The sequence below is a fragment of the Bos indicus x Bos taurus genome, chromosome 10 (genome assembly GCF_003369695.1).
Source record: "Bos indicus x Bos taurus breed Angus x Brahman F1 hybrid chromosome 10, Bos_hybrid_MaternalHap_v2.0, whole genome shotgun sequence".
NCBI classification, from domain to species: domain Eukaryota; kingdom Metazoa; phylum Chordata; class Mammalia; order Artiodactyla; family Bovidae; genus Bos; species Bos indicus x Bos taurus.
Genome location: NC_040085.1, coordinates 75,459,852 through 75,477,654, shown reverse-complemented (window position 1 = coordinate 75,477,654; position 17,803 = coordinate 75,459,852). Strand labels below are relative to the sequence as shown.

Genomic DNA, 17,803 nt, shown 5'->3' with positions numbered 1-17,803 from the left:
ACATTTTATTATTTTTACCCTCAAAAATGATAAGTACACAAAGGAAGAAAAACCAGTGGGCTGTAGACTTAACAGCTGCTACTTCAAAGAGATGAACTCACTGCCTTTACCTTTATTCCTATGTACTTCTGCACTCTCAGAATTTTTTTTTTACAAAGTGTGTGCAGCTTTTCGATTTAGAAGAAAATGAAAATATTTTTTCTTTTGAATATTTGAATGTCTCATATATATATGTTAGTCTCATATATATGTGTGTATATATACATAACACATACACACACATATTGTGTGAAATGAGCGTCTATAACATATCATTCTACTAGCTGCCCAGTATGGCGATGTCATAATTTGTTTAAGCACTTCTCTATTTTGGATATTTAGATTAGATTGTTTCCTAATTTTTGCAACTATAAGGAGAACTTAGATGGAAATCCTTGTGGCTAAATATTTGCATATATTTTAAATTATTTCTTTAGAATAAATTCCTAGAAGTGAAACGTCAAGCTCAAGATTTGGACACAGTTAAGGACTTTTGACCTATATTGCAAAATTCTCTCATAAAATGTCAGTGCCGATTTACTTTTTCAAGTATGATGTGGGGCGTAATCCTTTCCCTTCACCCAGGCCTGAATATTACTCTTTTCCAAGTTTTAACAATTTGGTAAGCAAAATGCCACATCATTAGTATTTATATTTCTTTAATTACTAAGGAAAATATCATTCATAGTCATTTATTGGCTATTTGTTATTATTGTATAATCTGCTTATTGATATCTCTTGTCCACTTTTCTACTAAGATCTTTTTCTTCCTGGTTTTTAAGAGTTTTTTAAATCTAATATTAGCCTTTTTCATTAAGGCTAATATACATCATTTGCCTTTTGCTTTGTTTAAGGCACTTTTACGTTTAGAAATCTTCAATTTTGATGTTCAGAAGTGTTTAATTTTTATGTTCATAAATTTTTAATTTTGCATATTTTCTCAATAATAAAATCACTCAGAATTCCAAATTACTGACTTATAACTGGGCATTTGAAATACACCCAATTGTACATGTAGGGTCTTATATACTAGCTACTTCATGGTATGTTTTCATATCTTTTCTGCATGTAAGCTCCTTGAAAGCACAGGCCATGGCATTTCTTGAATGCCCCAGAGCAACCAGCTCATAACCCAGAACAGAGCAGAGCTCCAAATGTCTGAGATGAAAAAATATTGTGTCTGGGATCTGCTTTGAAGCAATCCAGTTTGGCGTAGGAGATGAAAATAGGATAAAGATGAAACAGAATCAGCCAGGTGTTAATCATTGTTGAAGCTGGGTGATGGGTACATGGGGTTCATTATGCTATTATTTCTACTTCTGTGTGTATATATACACACACATACGTATTTTTACAGAGGCAGGTGGGAGGCACGTGTCCTGTAGGTTGCAGAATCTTAGTCCCCTGATGAGGAATCAAACCCATGCGCCCTGCAGTGGAAGTCTGGAGTCTTAACCACTAGACCACCAGAGAACTCTGGCAACTTTTCTGTATATTTAAAAATTTCCATAAGCAAAGGGACTTTTTTATGTCTACTTGATTGATTGGCCAACAGCATCAGAGAGGGGACTTCTGGAATAACAATGGCAATGCAAATTAAGTACATACACATCAAGGACACTTTGGTAGCATAAAAAAGTTAAGAGCATAGGCCTTGAAATTAGGTAGACCTGGGTACAAATCCTTAGTGACCTTGAACTTGTTATTTAACCCCACTGAAACTCAGTTTTCTGGTATAAATAAGGGTATTAATAACCACCTCAAAAGGTTCTAGTAAAGATTAATGAGTGTAAAAATCAATGCCTGGCAGCAAACAGCACTCAATAAAGAATTGCCATTACAATTATTCAGTGATGCACAAGCTTGACAAGCCAACATCCTAGTGGTGGTGATCCAATACCATTCCTCTATGGCTGTGATTTCAGTTCATCATATTGGGCAGCAGACAACAGCTTGGCAAAGGACTCGGAGAACAGATGTCAGGAGTTAATATTCCTGATACCCAGAAGAGAAAGCAGACAGGACCACAGCAAAGGACAAAATCAGTAGCTCCCATCCTCACACAGCAGGTCATCAAAAAGCCTTAACTCTATATTCCAGTGATGCAACCAAGAACAAGAGTGATGAAGCCCTTATAACAGCAGGTCATTCACAACCTGGACCAAACACTGGTATCATCTGGAGAGCTTGAAATAATCATAATGTCTGGGTCCCTCATTATGATTTAATGACCTGAGATGTGGTCTAGATATCACGGTTTTTAAACACCTGATGTTCTAGTGTTTACCACTCTGCTGTTTGAGTTGGGGTGCAGGGTAGCAAGAGAAGAGGTCAAGGGAAAGCAAATTAGAGAACAGAGACCACCGCATCCCATACGAACCCCATTAAAGCCAACCTAGTCATGTAGTCCCAAGGTGTATCCCATGCCAGACAAGCCCAGTCCCGTGAGGGTCCCCTCCATAAACTTCAAGAGCACATTACTGTATAATAATTCACAGGACAACACCAGGATGCATGCATGTCAATAGTCTAAGCAATGTTGAAATAATGGACCTGGTCTCTGGTTTTGGTCTTAAAGAAAACAAAACCAAAATAAGTCCAGGTCAGTGATAGTGGAGGTTGGGGGAGGCAGAAAAGCATTTTTTTTTCTCATAGCCTTTTGGCAGCCTGTCAATGCAATTGAAGCACACTCAAAGAGACAGCCTCATTTTGTGAAGTTATTGCAGCGTCTTTGATCAAGGGAAAGAGCACATCCATTTCAATCACTGTGATGGGGTCGGACCGGCTGTCTGGCTGCCTGGCTGCCCACCGGGGTGAGCCAGCCTCCAGCCTGCAGACACATGGCAGCGCTTAGCGTGTCAAACAAATGAGGGGCTCTTGACTGTCTATCCAACCTCTGCTGAACTTCAGGGGCCCCCTCACTTAGCAATTCTGCCCAGACTAATCTGGAAGTTCCCCTCCCCGGCAAACACCACCTGGTCCAGCCTGGCCTCCCTCAAACAAAAGCTGGCCAGCGGCTGTCTGTCACGAGGCAGCAAATACTTCAGAACCAGGAGGGCAGGGGTCAACCGTTCTCGTAAGCAACACACTCAGGATTACAGAAGCCTACAAAGGGGGGAAAAGGATTCTGCCTCCTCCCTATTACCTTGACCCCTGTCTCAGCCCCAAATGCAGCTGCAAGAGGTTTGATATTCTCCCGCATACGTGAATTTTCAGTACAAAGATCACCTGGGTTCTTTTCACTAGAAAAAATGATAAATAAAGAACCCATGGAGGAAAGGTGCAACAGAAGATTTTCTTTTTCTTGGGTGACATCGTCTGTAACATCTTGAGAAGATCTGAGTGACAGAACCAGAGTAGAGATGGGGCTAATGTTGATAATGGCAGATATTTATACAGTATTTCTGTGTTCCAAGCATTTCACATGTGTTGACTTATTTAATCCTTATCACTACCTCATGAGGTAAGCTACAGTAATAATAGTAATAATAATAGTAACATATAAAATGTATAATATAATAATTTGTCGTTGTTTAGTTGCTAAACCATGTCTGACCTTTTGTGACCCCATGGACTGTAGCCCCCCAGGCTCCTTTGTTCATGGGACTTGCCAGGCAAGAATACTGGAGTGGGTTGCCATTTCCTTCTCCAAGGGATCTTCCTGACCCGGGGATCAAACCCACGTCTCCTACATTGCAAATGGATTCCTACCACTGAGCCACCAGGGAAACCCATGATAATGATAATTACTATATAAAATAATAATAGAGATAATAATCTCTATTCGACACTTAAGGAAATTACGACCTAGAGAAATTAAATGATGTGCCTGAGGGGTGGGTGGACTCACGCCCAGGCGGTCTGGCTCTAGGAATGGTGCGCTAGCCACAGCAGTAGACTGCCTTTCTCTAGTCCACACCTCAGAGCCTCCTTCACTTTTTCTTCAATAGGCATTTTTGTTTCTATCAAAAAGAAACCAACCAGTGTAATATTCAAATTAAAGGAGAGAACTTGACTAAATTCTAAAAATGGAATTTTACTATGCATTTGTTTTATGTTGCTGCTGCTGCTGCTAAGTCGCTTCAGTCGTGTCCGACTCTGTGCAACCCCCAAGGACTGCAGCCCATCAGGCTCCCCCGTCCCTGGGATTCTCCAGGCAAGAACATGGAGTGGGTTGCCATTTCCTTCTCCAATGCATGAAAGTGAAGAGTGAAAGTGAAGTCGCTCAGTCGTGTCCGACTCTTAGCGACCCCATGGACTGCAACCCACCAGGTTCCTCCGTCCATGGGATTTTCCAGGCAAGAGGACTGAAGTGGGGTGCCATTGCTTTATGGAGATATGAGTTTAAATATTTTTATAAATTCATCTAAAATTTTGCACCATGTGTTTATTTATTATGATAGCTACACAGTAAAGAGCTACATTTCTGGGAGAATTTTGAGAGGGGGTAAAATCAAGATAAAACAGGGAATGCTTTGCACGCAGGGGCCGTGCTAATCTTCTCTGTATTGTTCTGATTTTAGTACGTGTCCCCAAAGCGAGTGCAGAGAGCATCCTTTTAAGCTGCCAGCTCGGAGAACAGCAGTGTGGAGGGCTCCGAGGGAGCCTGGGTGCTAGAGACATCTGAGCGTGGCTCCCAGTTCCTGGACCACTCTGCCTCCCGCTGTGGTTGCATCTTCTGTAAATGAGGATAGCAACGCCTACCTGGCAGGCTCGTGGTGAGACTTAAGTGAGAAGATGAATAAAAGCACCTCTCACAGGGTGGGCAGCCAAGGTCAGTTTAACTCCGTGGCTATCAATCTTGGCTGAACACTGGAAACTTTAAAAATTACAAGGCCCCGTCCCTACCCCACCACCTCCACCAGCACTCGGCCTGAAATCAGCAGTCCCCTGGGCCCAGCCCCCAATGAAACCTGAAACCCAGCAGACCAAAGGCCAGACCCATCCTTTCCCTCCTCCCCCACCCCCTTGAAAATTCTGGGACGATTACAGGGAAACTTTGAAACTCCCAAGGCGCCCGCCTCCAGCCCTCTTGTGGCAGAGGTCCCCAAACGACACTACATTCCAGTGGGAGTCACCCTGTCCCAATCCAGTGGCTGACCCACCCTGTCCAGTGACCCTCCCCACTCTCACCCAGCTGTCTCAGCCCCACTAGACTGTCCCCAGCTCCAGCCTGAAAGCTCTACCACCCCTTTGTCCCACGCTGCCTGCGTTCCAATCTGTGCCAACTTCAACATAGCCAGCATTACTTTTACCCAGCCTCCAGCCAGAAGATCACACTGGGTCAGAGGGAAAACTGCCTGAAAGGAGATTTTAGAATCTGAGTGCACGCATACATGAGTGCACACGCATGCTAGCACAGACACCACACACACACATGTGCACGTAGATACCATATACCACACAGCACACACGTATACCACACACACACACACACACACACAGCCTCCACACACACAGACACCACACAATACATGCACAGACACACATGCAGATACCACACACCTCACATCACACACATACACCACCACACCCAGGCATACACACATGCAGGCAGAAACCACACCACACAAACACAAACACACATGCACACAGATATAATACATCACGCACATATACCACGCACCTAACCAGAAACCACACAACACCCAGAGAGACACACACATACACAAGAAGCACACAACACACACAAACACCCACCCACAGGCACACATACACCATGCAACACTCATACATCACACACACATACACGCACTCCACAAACCACAGACACTTTACATTCAAAAGGAACATGGCTTCAGTTGAAGCTTGGGACAGGCTGAGAGGTGTGCAGAAGGGGTAGCAATGAACAGTGAAGGGAATACAGAGGCTGCCCATGGAAACCCACGAGGATAAGAAAAAATAACCAGCCTACATTTGACAGAAGAGAACAATGAAGACGGGCAGCAGGAGGACGGGGACAAAGCAGTGCCAGTTTCCTGGCTCGAACTCGCACAAGCCTTTCAGGACCCACTGCCAGCGCTGGCACCGAGTGGCGGGGGGCCCGGGAGGGGACACAGGCACAGGGGTGTCACAGAGCCCTCGTCTGTTTCCAGGAAGCAAGGCTCTCGGGGCCCTCCTGCTCCCAGGCCCCCAGGACCCGGGGCCTGAGAGAGTAGCCAAGGCCTACCTGGGTAAAGGAGCCATCCTCGGTGCACTCCGGGACAAACACCGCCTCCTGGGGCTTCTTGGCTTGCTCCAGGGCCTGAGCCCGCTCCAGGCGACACTTGCTCTGGCCAGCGTCTAAAGAGGGAGGTATGCACATCAGAGTCACTTGGACCCCACACAGGAGCCACAGACTCCAGCTGTAGAAACGCTGAGAGAAAAGCACTGTGTTGTGGGGGCCCACACACCGCCACACATCACACACACACACCACACACATCCAGACACACACACACGCAGGCAGAAACCACACCACACAAACACAGAAACACAGGCACACAGACATATCAAAGTGGCTGTTCCAGGAACACGAATGCCCCACAGCCTCACCTGCCTCTTAAAGGTATTCTTAGAAAAAGTCAGGGGGGTCATATTTATACCCAGTTCTGTTTATTTCTTTTCTCCCAAACATCCCTAATCCCTCCTAGGGGAAAAAAAGTTCTACTATTTTTCACTGACTTTAAAAGCATGCAAGCCCAAGGAGTCTCAAAGATGTCTTGCAATTCAAAACCTGCAAGCTCTTTTCTTTTTTTTTTCTGGCACCACCATGGATTTTTCTTTTTTCACTATTTATTTATTTATTTATGTGACTATGCCAGGTCTTAGCTGTGGCATGTGGGATCTAGTTCCCTGACCAGGGATTGAACCCAGGCCCACTGTACTGGAACACAGAGTCTTAGCCACTGAACCATCAGAGAAGTCCCCAGCAAGCACTTTCTTTGGGAAATCAGAGGCCCTAGGGCAGCCGGCTTGCTGCTGCTACTGCTAAGTCGCTTCAGTAGTGTCCAACTCTGTGCGACCCCATAGACGGCAGCCCACCAGGCTCCCCTGTCCCTGGGATTCTCCAGGCAAGAACACTGGAGTGGGCTGCCATTTCCTTCTCCAATGCATGAAAGTGAAAAGTGAAAGTGAAGTCGCTCAGTCGTGTCCGACCCTTAGCGATACCATGGACTGCAGCCCACCAAGCTCCTCTATCCATGGGATTTTCCAGGCAACAGTACTGGAGTGGGGTGCCACTTAGCCTCCCACAATTTCTGTAATAGCTCTGATCAGTCCACGGGTCACAAACTCAAATACCAACAGGGCGTAGGAAAGCGATACAAATTAGAGAAGGGGCTGGGTGTATTAAGCGTGGCGCTCAGCGTGGTGGCACCACAGGGAATGCTGTGGACTGTGGCGAGCTGGAGAACAGACTCCCTTTTAAAGGAGGTAGCCACTCCTCAGCAGCAGCCACACATTTGCCTTGAGGGAGGGAACACAGACCTCATATCACCACACTTTCCAATTTTTTATGGGAAATACAAACATCCAGATTTTTAGGTTGAATTTCCCAATTTTTAAATGTTGTCTCAAACGTTTTTAATATGTTTAAATGTGTGAGCAGACCAAACAAAACACATCTGTTGGCTGTCAATGTGGAATCCCTAGTCAAGAGCCAGCCATCATGTTTTGCCATTTTAAGCCTCTCTACAAAAAAAAAAAAAAAAAGATTTCTAAAAATTAAAAGCAATAGCCAAATAGCAGCATCTCTCTAAGCTCTGGTGGCAGTGTTTGAAAGCCAGAAAAGTACTTATCTTTCAGTGGGCCAGTCCTCCTTTCCATATTCCCTGGTGGAAAGGGTAGGGGAGAGGCTGCCAAATGAACAGACTCATTCTGAGCTCCCTCCTCGGGAGTGCCCCACGCAAGGAGTGTGGTGCGCAGGCCTGTCTCTCCTCCGTGGGGCGCGTGCACACTCACCTTTGCATCTGCCTCGATGCGCCACAGCCAGGGTTGGGTCTCGGCACTTGGCTCGCTGGTACTCACACATGGACTCATAGGACCTGCCGTCGGAGGCGCAGACAGGTTTGGGTTGAGTCCTGGAGCAGTGGAGGTTGCACTGAGGGTCACGGTCACTTATGAGAAACTGGGTTGGAAAAAAAAAAGGTGAAATGGTACAGGGCTGACTTTTGCAAGAACAGGAAAGATGAGTTCACAATTTACAATACTAATTTGCCTTTGGGAAGCAAGTCCAGAATAATTCCAAAGTTATTAAACCCTACAAGTGGTAGGAAACCAAGCGACCACAAACTCTAACAAAGGACGGCATCCTGGACTCAGTAACTCACATGCAGGACCTCATTAACCCTATGAAATAGGAACTACCTATTTTTTAGATAAGGAAACTGAAGCCCTAGAGAGAGGTAACTTGCCCAGTTTCACACAGTTCTAAGTGGCGAGTCTGAACCCAGACTGGTCAGAGGTCAAGTCCAAGCTTTCACCACCGGGAACTTCAGCCTCTGGTCCACACTGATGGTCTCTGCACTTGGCCCTACTTGGGTACCTCCCCAAACCAGGAATGCACCAGGAATCTCTACTCTCTATCTTTGGAAAGTTTTATTGTCTAGAAAGTATTACTGAGCCCCCAAATCTATCACCCTTCCATTTCTGCCTACTGCTCTCTGCCAGAATACAGGTTAAGTAATTTTCTATGAGAAGGGAATTTCCTAATTTAACATGAACGTCATCATCAGATTGTGAAATGCTGAGTTAAAGTTTTCTTTACGGCAGGACTTCCCAGACACCTTTGGTACATTCTTATGCATTATTAATCTCCCAGAGGTACAGTAAATTAGATAGCTGTAAAGTATTTGCTACTCTTCCCATTGAGTGTGGAGTCTTCCCTTGAACCTGGACTGGCCTCAATAACTTGCTTAACCAATAACATGCTGTGGCAGTGATGTTGTGCGACTTCTGGGCAAAGTCACGTGACGCTTTGCAGCCTCCTCCCAGGTCTCTTGCAACACTCAGCCTGGGGGAAATCAGCCACCACGTAAGAAGCCCAACACTGAGACCACCATGCTAGGAGGAAGCCCAAGCTAGCACGGGGCAAAACCGAGTGGAGAGAGAAATGCCCAACAAACACAGGCACAGAGACATGTGAGTGAAGAAGCCTTCAAATGAGTCTAACTTCAGTAGTCACTTCATTGTAACTAACAGAGATGAAAAGGAGCAACTGCTTGAGAGAGCCCTGCCCAAGCAAGACCCGCCCAGCTGAGCCCAGTCGACCCACCAGAACTGTGAGAGATAATGATAAGTTATGTCATTAAGTTAAAATTCTTTTTATTGAAGTACAGTTGATATATAATGTTTCAGGTATGCGGCAAGCCATTAAGGTTTGAGTAGTCTGAAACAGAGCAATAGCTAACCAGATCAAGAGCATATATGATGCTGTATCTCTCAAACTTATTTGACCATGGACCCCCTTCTCGGTGAACCCCTGTTCACAACTGTAGGATACAGTTGGAAAATAATAACTGGATTCTACAACCCATGAGCTTCTGTTGAAGAACCCATGATTAGACTGCATGGGCCTTGAGAGCTGGATCCACTTTCATTCATCCCTCTATAGCAGAGCTCCGGACACACTGAAGGCTCTTTGTCAGAGTAAACTGAGAGAATGAAAAGCCCATCGTGGCACATGGCAATGTGGTGCACACACCTCTGGCCATCAGTGATGTTAGATTTGACTGGATAATCACACCACGCTCATAAAGGTTTGGAAAAGGTATGACTGCACCCCCTATTTCTATCTGCAGGCCCTTCGTGTGAAGCAAATAGATGAGAACTTGTTGATCTTTTTCCAGAACATCCAAGGGAGGTCCAGAGGCAGTACCCTTCCCTTCAAAGGAGCACATGGCCCATACTGGCCAAATCCAAAGAGAGTCCAAGCCTGTCAGTGAACACACAGACCACCTCCCAGCTGTAAACCCAGTCCCTCCCACTCTCCTGACCACACGCTTGGATGCTGGCTGCTCGGCACGGGGAAGCAGCAACTGAACTGAGACCACCCTGCACACACAGGCTTATCAGGATAGACAGCACGATGCAGCCTCTCTTCAGATGCTCTGGACAGCCACACTCACACGTCCAGCCTGAGTCCTGTCCAAAGCTCAAAGGGAATGTCCTGATAGTGTCTTAGTGTCCCCAGGTAACATGTGATGGCCCAGCGGGTAAAGAATCCACCCGCAATGCAGGAGACACAGGAAATTCAGGTTCAATCCCTGGGTTGGGAAGATCCCCTGGAGGAGGAAATGGCAACCCATGCCAGTATTATTGCCTGAAAAATCCCATGGACAGAGGACCCTGGCAGACTATAGACCAACAGGTTGCAAAGAGTCGGACACGACTGAGCGACTAAGCACGTCCCCAGGTAAAAAATCTGTCGTATGTAGTCATCTCCCGAGGTAGCCACGCCCCCAGGCTGCCACAGAGGAGGGATGAACAGATGGAGAGAGGGGCAAGCAGTGTCGTCCACACTTCAGACCCTTGGGTGGTGCCCCTCTGTCCCTGGGGACCTTCACAGGGTCTCCTGCCCTGGCATGTCTGACCCTTCTCTGGCCTCAGCTGTTCCTGCTCTGACCTCACTCTGCTCACTGCTTAGTGGGGCACCCTGGCCTGCCTTCCAGGTCCCATTGGCTCTTACCCCTAGGCCTTTATTTTTACTTAATATTTTCTTTTCTTTCTTCCTTTCTTTATTCAGCTATGCCAAGTCTTAGTTGCTGCATGCAGGATCTAGTTCCCTGGCCAGGGACTGAACCCTGGTACCCTGCATTGGGAGCCCAGAGGCTTAGGCCCTGGACCACCAGGCAAGTACGCCCCCCACCCCTGCTGCAGGCCTTTAGACACACTGTTCCTTCTCCCTTTCCTCCCGCTGCTGCTCAGATTTGGGCTCATCTGGGAGGCTCTCCCTGACTCTCACAGGTGAGGACGGGTACCCCTATAAAAACCTCTCACACCTTACTTTTCCTTCAGGGCTCTTACCACAGTTTGAGGACAAACTGATTTGTGGGATTTGATTAGCAATGGAATCCCCCACTCTGAGCACCAAGAAGACAAGGAGACTGTCTCTTTCAGCCTGTGAACACATCTCTGGCATCCAGCGCCATGCTGGGGCACTTGATTATTTGGGGGCAAATGCATCCCTGCAGCGGTCTTTCCCACACGACATTATGATAGGCATGGTCTCCCAGGCTCCTGCCATCCCTGGTGGGGAGCGGGGGTGGGGTGGGGTGGGGTCCCTGGGCCACTCCCCTACCCCGCCCCCAGGCCCTCCTCTCTGAGCTTCCTCCTTCCTCCCTCAAAACATGGTGGGTCGAGGTGGGCCACAGCCTCCTGCCCTAGCTCCACTTCAGAACCTAAGTTATCTCTGAGGTTGAGAGGTGGGTCTCTTCTCTCACCATCCCCTCCCCAGGCCCCTCTGCCACTCCTGCCTTCCCAGCCTTGGACCAACTGGGCACCAGGGAAAACTTGGGACCCAAGGTCCAGCTGAATGATTCAGGCTTAGAAGCCCTGGTCGTGGGCACCTGGGTGGGCACAGGACCCAGGGGGCTGCAACCAGCAGAGCTGGCCTCGAAGTCTCTCTCCCTCCCTCAGACCCACTCCTAATCTGTGTGCAGCCTGGAAAAGCAGCCACCTGGCTCCGTCATCCTGCCTGGTGGGCAGCCGGCGCCGGCCAGAGATCAATGCTCTCACACCCTGGCTTGCAGGCTGGCCAGTGGCCTCAAAACTGTCCCAGAGCAGGTCAAGACACTGCTATCCCACCGCTCTCTCCTGGTCCATGGGAGTCGGGGTTACTTCACAGAAAGCGAGACCTGTTTGTTAGCAACTTTGCATGTCAATCTGCACGAGCTAGGGAAGGGCTGGCTCTCACAATCACACAAGGATAGAAATATCTGTATCTTCCAACGCCTGGGGAAGTCAAGAAACTCGTCCTTGGTCACAGAGAAATTTGGTAGCTAGACCTTGTCTGAAGAGTGATAAGAGCTGATAATAATATGTCGCTTATGATATGTTAACTAATGTAACCTCCACAGTAGTCCTAAGAGGCAGGGTCAGTGCTGAACTTGACACCCAGGGCCTGGCTCCAGAGCCACAACTTCTAACCACTATACCACACTGCCTGGCAATATTGTAGAGAAACACTGCAAACAGAAACTCTAACCCAATTGAAAAACTGGATTCAGTTTCGGATTAGCAGATACAAACTGCTATATATAAAATAGATAAACAACAAGGCCGGAATGTATAGCACAGGGAACTACATTCAATATCTTATAATTAACCATCACGGAACACTAAACAAATAAACTGGATTTCCAAGTCAAAAACTATTTACCCAAGAGCTTACTGCATGTAAGACAACAGCTGCTGAAGACTCAGTTAGGACAGCTCTGCCCTCCAGGCACTTTAAACCTGCTGTAAGTAGCTCCTCATATGGCTCTCTTCACCTTCAAAAAAGAGGGATTGAGCATTGCCTTGCTGTTTCCTCTGTAGCTCACAGGAGAGGGGAGATACGGGCATCCCCGTGGTGGTGAACTATGGGCCATAAATTTAGTTTGGAAATGGTTTGCTTTGGGCCAACAGAAATGCCACGGCAGCTGTGCCAGAGACCTGCTTCATAACTCAGAGAGCACTGCCTAGAGATGGACAGGTTAAAGGCAGCTTCAGAATAAGCTCCACCTGCTCTCCCCTCTCCCCGAGATCCTTCCTGGCTTCAGAAGAGCTCCCAAAAGGGTCCATCCAGAAACGACTGGCCCCCAAGGCCAAGTGAAAAAGTAACAGAACAGCCCAGGACCATTGCTAAAGACCGTCTCCAATCATTTGTGGTGTCTCATCTTTATCTGTTTTAGGAACTGTGGGTGTTTGTGATTGCTTTCCCCCCAAAAAAGATGAGTTTTATAAAATGGAGCTTTTATTATTATTATTCAGGTATAGTTAATGTTGAAGCTGAAACTCCAATACTTTGGCCACCTGATGCAAAGAGCTGACTCATCTGAAAAGACCCTGATGCTGGGAAAGATGGAAGGCAGGAGGAGAAGGGGACGACAGAGGATGAGATGGTTGGATGGTATCACCAACTCAATGGAGATGAGTTTGAGTAAACTCTGGGAGTTAGTGATGGACAGGGAGGCCTGGCATGCTACAGTCCATGGGGTCGTACAAAGAGTCGGACACGACGGAGCGACTGAACTGAACTGATAGTTGATTTACAATACTGAATAAGTTTCTGGTAGAAAATGCAGTGATACGCAATTTTTAAAGATTATACTCCATTTATAGTTTCATAAAACATTGTCTGTATTCTCTGTGCTGTATAATATACACTTTTAGTTCATTTAATTTATACATAGTTGTTTTTAACCTCTTAACCTTTTACCTCTATCTCACCCCTCTTCTCTCCTCTCTCCCCACTGGTAACCACTAGCTTGTTCTCTGTATCTGTGAGCCTGTTTCTTTTTTATTATATAAGTGATGTCAAACAATAATTTGTCTTTCTCTACCTGACTTATTTCACTAAACATGATACCCTCCAGGTCCATGCCACATTGTTGCAAGTGGCAACATTTCGTTCTTTTTTATGGTTGAGTGGTAGTCCATTGTGTGTGTGTGTGTGTGTGTGTGTGTGTGTGTGTGTATCATCTTCTTTGTCCATTCACCCATTGATGGACACAAGTCGCTTCCATATCTTGAAACAGTAGAATGACCAGGCCCTAATAGAATCACCCAAACCTCCAGGGGCCCTAGGACACTGTTTGTTCTGTCATCCACTGATCTAGTTCTATACTTAACAACCAAGCTCTATGATGCGCCCTGCTCTGCAAGGTATGGAAAACAGAACACAACCAGCATAGTCCTGTCCTCAATGAGCTTGCACTCTAGGGTATCGAGAACAAGCAACTTGACATTGACCATGTTAACAAGGGAATAGGAAACCACTGGAGGAAGAGAAGATTTCATCCTTGGGACTCTGCAATGCCACAAAGCCACAGAGCCCAGTAAAACTTTCTGCAATGACAGACACGCTCTATATCTGTGCCATCTAGTTTATGGAAGCCACAAGCCATGTGTGGCTATGAAGCACTAAAACATAGCTAATGCAACTGAGGAACTAAATCTTTGGTTGCATTTAATTTTAGTTAACTTTGAATAGCTATATGTAGCTAGTGGTTGCCAGATTCAAGAGCACAGCTATTGCAAGGGATAGGGGATGGGGGCGCGATGGCTCACCCTCGCTGGAGTTTCTCCTAGTTGAGCCAAGGTACGACAGATTAGACCAAGAAGCAGATTCTGAGATAATTTCTGCATTTGGAAACTGGACATGAAAACATGAATTTATTATTTATAGGTTTCAACAAGAGAACATCCCAGCAGTTCAACACAGTCCACCTAAAGTCACAAAGGCAGATTTTTTCCTCTCTTCTTCAGAAGACAGGAGGGACAGGATGGAAGTCCCCAGCACCACCCATGACTGGGTCATTTCTCCCAGCACACAGACAAAACTCAAAGTCTGAGTCACCCTGCTGGGACTGAACTCCCGGGCCAGAGAAGTCTGCTGTGGGCTCAAGAGCAACCAGAGTCGGTGGAAATTTTTGGAGTTAAGCAGAGGCAAACCGTCTCCCCAAAGAAGCAAACCATTTCCCTCTGAGGAAGAAACAGCATTTTCATAAAAATCTTCACAACCCTTCCTTCTTCCTCACCAAAGGACAACAAAAACAAAATAATTATGTTAAGTATGATTGTGTAATATGGGAGCCAGACAAAAGAGGCCAAGACAATTGTGCATTTGCAAATGGCTCCTATTCCCTCCCTCTCTCCTTGGGGAGTGAGTGGTTCCAAAGCAAACACGCACAATTTTCGTGTTCTGCTCACATTTGTAAAGTAGGACAAGCACTTGAAATATATTTAAACAATCCATCCTTTCTACTGGAAAATTAAGCTACCGATGGGGACTATCTTCACCAGAGAAGAGACGTGGGCAAATGAAATCAATATTAGGTAACAGTCCCTTCTGTCTGAAATGTGTACATGCTGATCCTTGCCCTCAGTTTCCAGCAGAGTACAATGTAAACCCTGCCACAGCTTTTGCTCAGGGAGACCATTCCACTACCACAAACTGTGTTGGGTTTAACAGACTGCCAAGTTTCCATGACAACAGAGGGAACAACAGAGGCAGCCTAAGTTTCCATTGGGGAGGAGATGTTCGATTCTTTATAATAGGGAGTTGGATTCACAGTTCTACCTGTACCATGCTGATTTCACCAGCATCTAAAATTCTAAAATGGCATTTTGCTAGTAACATGCCTACTTCTATAGTTTTCTCAAGTGAAGAAAGTGGGGCAGGAACCATACTATACAAAGCAATGGTCTGGAAGTGTGAGATCCACAACTTGGAAGAGCAAGCAGCATTCCCTTTATGATGTTGTTGTTGTTGAGTCGCTAAGTTGTGTCCAACTTTTTTCAACCCCATGGACTGTAGCCCACCAGGCTCCTCTGTCCATGTGATTTCCAAAGCAAGAATACTGGAGTGGGTTGCCATTTCCTTCTCCATGGGGTCTTTTGGACCCAGGGATTAAACCCACGTCTCCTGCATTGTAGGCAAATTATTTACTACTGAGCCACCAAGGAAGCTCCTCTTTATGATATCAGACTCAAAAATCACAGGCCAAACTCAAATAATTTGGGTTTTTTAAAAATAAATTCATTTGTAACACAGCTTCAGTTACTCACTTTTAACTTTTTTGTTTCACTTATAGATTGCTACAAAACAAACCATCCCCAGACTTAGTGGCTCCAAATTATTCATCATGTCTCTCAATTCTGTGGGTTGGCTGGGCTCAGCTGGATGGTTCTTCTGCTCCACATGGTTTTGGCTGAGATAACGTACAGGCTTCATTCAGCTGGGAGCTTGGCTGGGGCTGGAACACCCACTGTGACTTCACACACTGGTGCCTAGTTGGAGTGGCTGAAGGTGCAGAGGGCCTGGTTAGGTCTCCCTCTCCAGAAGACTTTCTTCTTTTATCCACATTGATTTCTTTCAATCCTTAATCTCTTATCTAGATGTCTAACTTTCTGTCACCAAATTTTTTCCCCATCCAAGTTCCAGTTCCACACTAACTGAAGTTACCACTCTAAGAAGCAAACGCTTTCATGTTTTAAACACCACTGTTAACTTCCTCAGACCTCCTGCTACACTGTCTTCACACACCTATCAAAACCTTCTACATACTCCGTTAACATTTATGTATGTACATGTCTAGAAAAGACTGTGTCTTATTCCTCTCTATACACACAGGGCCTAAGCCAGAGCCTGATCCAATGCAGTTGTTTAACACATGTTTGAAGAATGGAAGGGGGAATATCAAACCTTACCTAAAAGATATCCCAAATAAGCTCCTTTTTCTATCACTTACTGTAAAAAGAGATATTCTTTGTCAAACTACCACCAAATGCTTAACACTCGCAAATTTTTTTTCCTTTTTTTTTAAAGAAACATCTATTATATAAAGGAAGCCATACATTAACCACAGGACTTTCCCCTTGAATTAAGGAGGAAAAAATTTCCTGAGCCATTGAAAAGAATGCAGCTGAGTGGCTGAGACAGTGTCCATGGAATTCATTCCCAGTGAAACTGGCGTTAGCCTGAGAATCCTCCTCACAAAACTTGGAAGTCACTCCACCCCCCAGATAACTCACGTCACCCACAAGACAGGCAGTAATCTGAGATGCCCAAGGTTGCTAAGCCTGAAATGTGTACGTTAAGGCAGGAAACCCTGACAATTTAACAGCCAATGTGATTAGCACTATGGTTTTTCTGGCAGCTATAATATGCATGTACTTGAGTAAAAACAAAAGGCAGATTCATTTATAAAAAATATTTTTGACACCCTGAATTTACTTTTTTTCCATAGACTCAACGTTGTAAATAATGGTGAGTGTCCCAGCCCAATATGCTAATGTCGAATTGGAAGGAAGAGAAGGAGAAGGAGCCTTCCCCGTGTGCCTGATGAGTAGGTAACAGGCACAGTCAAGGCTTCCAGGGCCAGGCCCCCCAGCCGGGTAGAAATCCCTGGCCCTTCACACTGTTCCTTCCTGCCTCAGGACTTGGCATGTGTGGACCCTTTTCCCTGGACTGTGTTTCCACCTCATAAACTCCTATTCATCCTTCCAATTTCCATGCAAATGCAGTTTCTTCAAGGCATTGGTCTTCTCTGTTAGGTCAGGACCCTATGATAAGCCTCCACACACCCTCTACTGTCCACTGTGGCCTGTGTCACGATTGAAATTAAATGACCAACTATTTAATTATGCATTTCGTGCCCCCTCCTCCCCACTAAGGCACTGCTCCCTGCAGGCAGGAACCATGATCTGCTGGGTGTCACCCTGCTGGATCCCCAGTGCCTGGCAGGGGCCTTACCCAAAGTGGGTGTGTAATAAATATCTATTGATTGAATGAGTGAAGAGGAAACTGAGGCTCAGCCAAGTTAAGCTAGTAAGTGGCAGAATACATCTATAAGTCTGACTCAGTGGCCCAGATTCTCTCTATGACACCACATGGCCTCCTTCAAGGCAGGATGGTCAGGGCTGAGCCCTGGAGGCTGGCTGGGGAGGTGGGCAGGAGTGGGGGTGGGTGGGACAAAGGGAGCTCTGCTGTTAGCTCTGGTATCAGTGGCAGGGTTCTTGGCGGTAGCCCCTCTGGTGGACAGGAGAGGAGACTGGCTCTGCAAGCAAAGAGAGCTTTCCT

At 46.1% G+C, this 17,803-nt stretch overlaps 1 protein-coding gene across 5 annotated transcripts in view; it reads right to left on the bottom strand.

Moving 5' to 3' along the window:
• Window positions 1-17,803, bottom strand: part of SMOC1 (SPARC related modular calcium binding 1) — a 146,097-nt gene that overhangs the window by 70,137 nt on the left and 58,157 nt on the right. For all 5 annotated transcript variants that reach the window (XM_027552279.1, XM_027552280.1, XM_027552283.1 and 2 more), the window contains exons 2-3: window positions 7,981-8,146; window positions 6,209-6,321 (exon numbers count right to left, since the gene is read on the bottom strand). In XM_027552279.1, coding sequence (XP_027408080.1) covers window positions 6,209-6,321; window positions 7,981-8,146 — 279 coding nt within the window. The remainder of the gene's footprint in view (window positions 1-6,208; window positions 6,322-7,980; window positions 8,147-17,803) is intronic.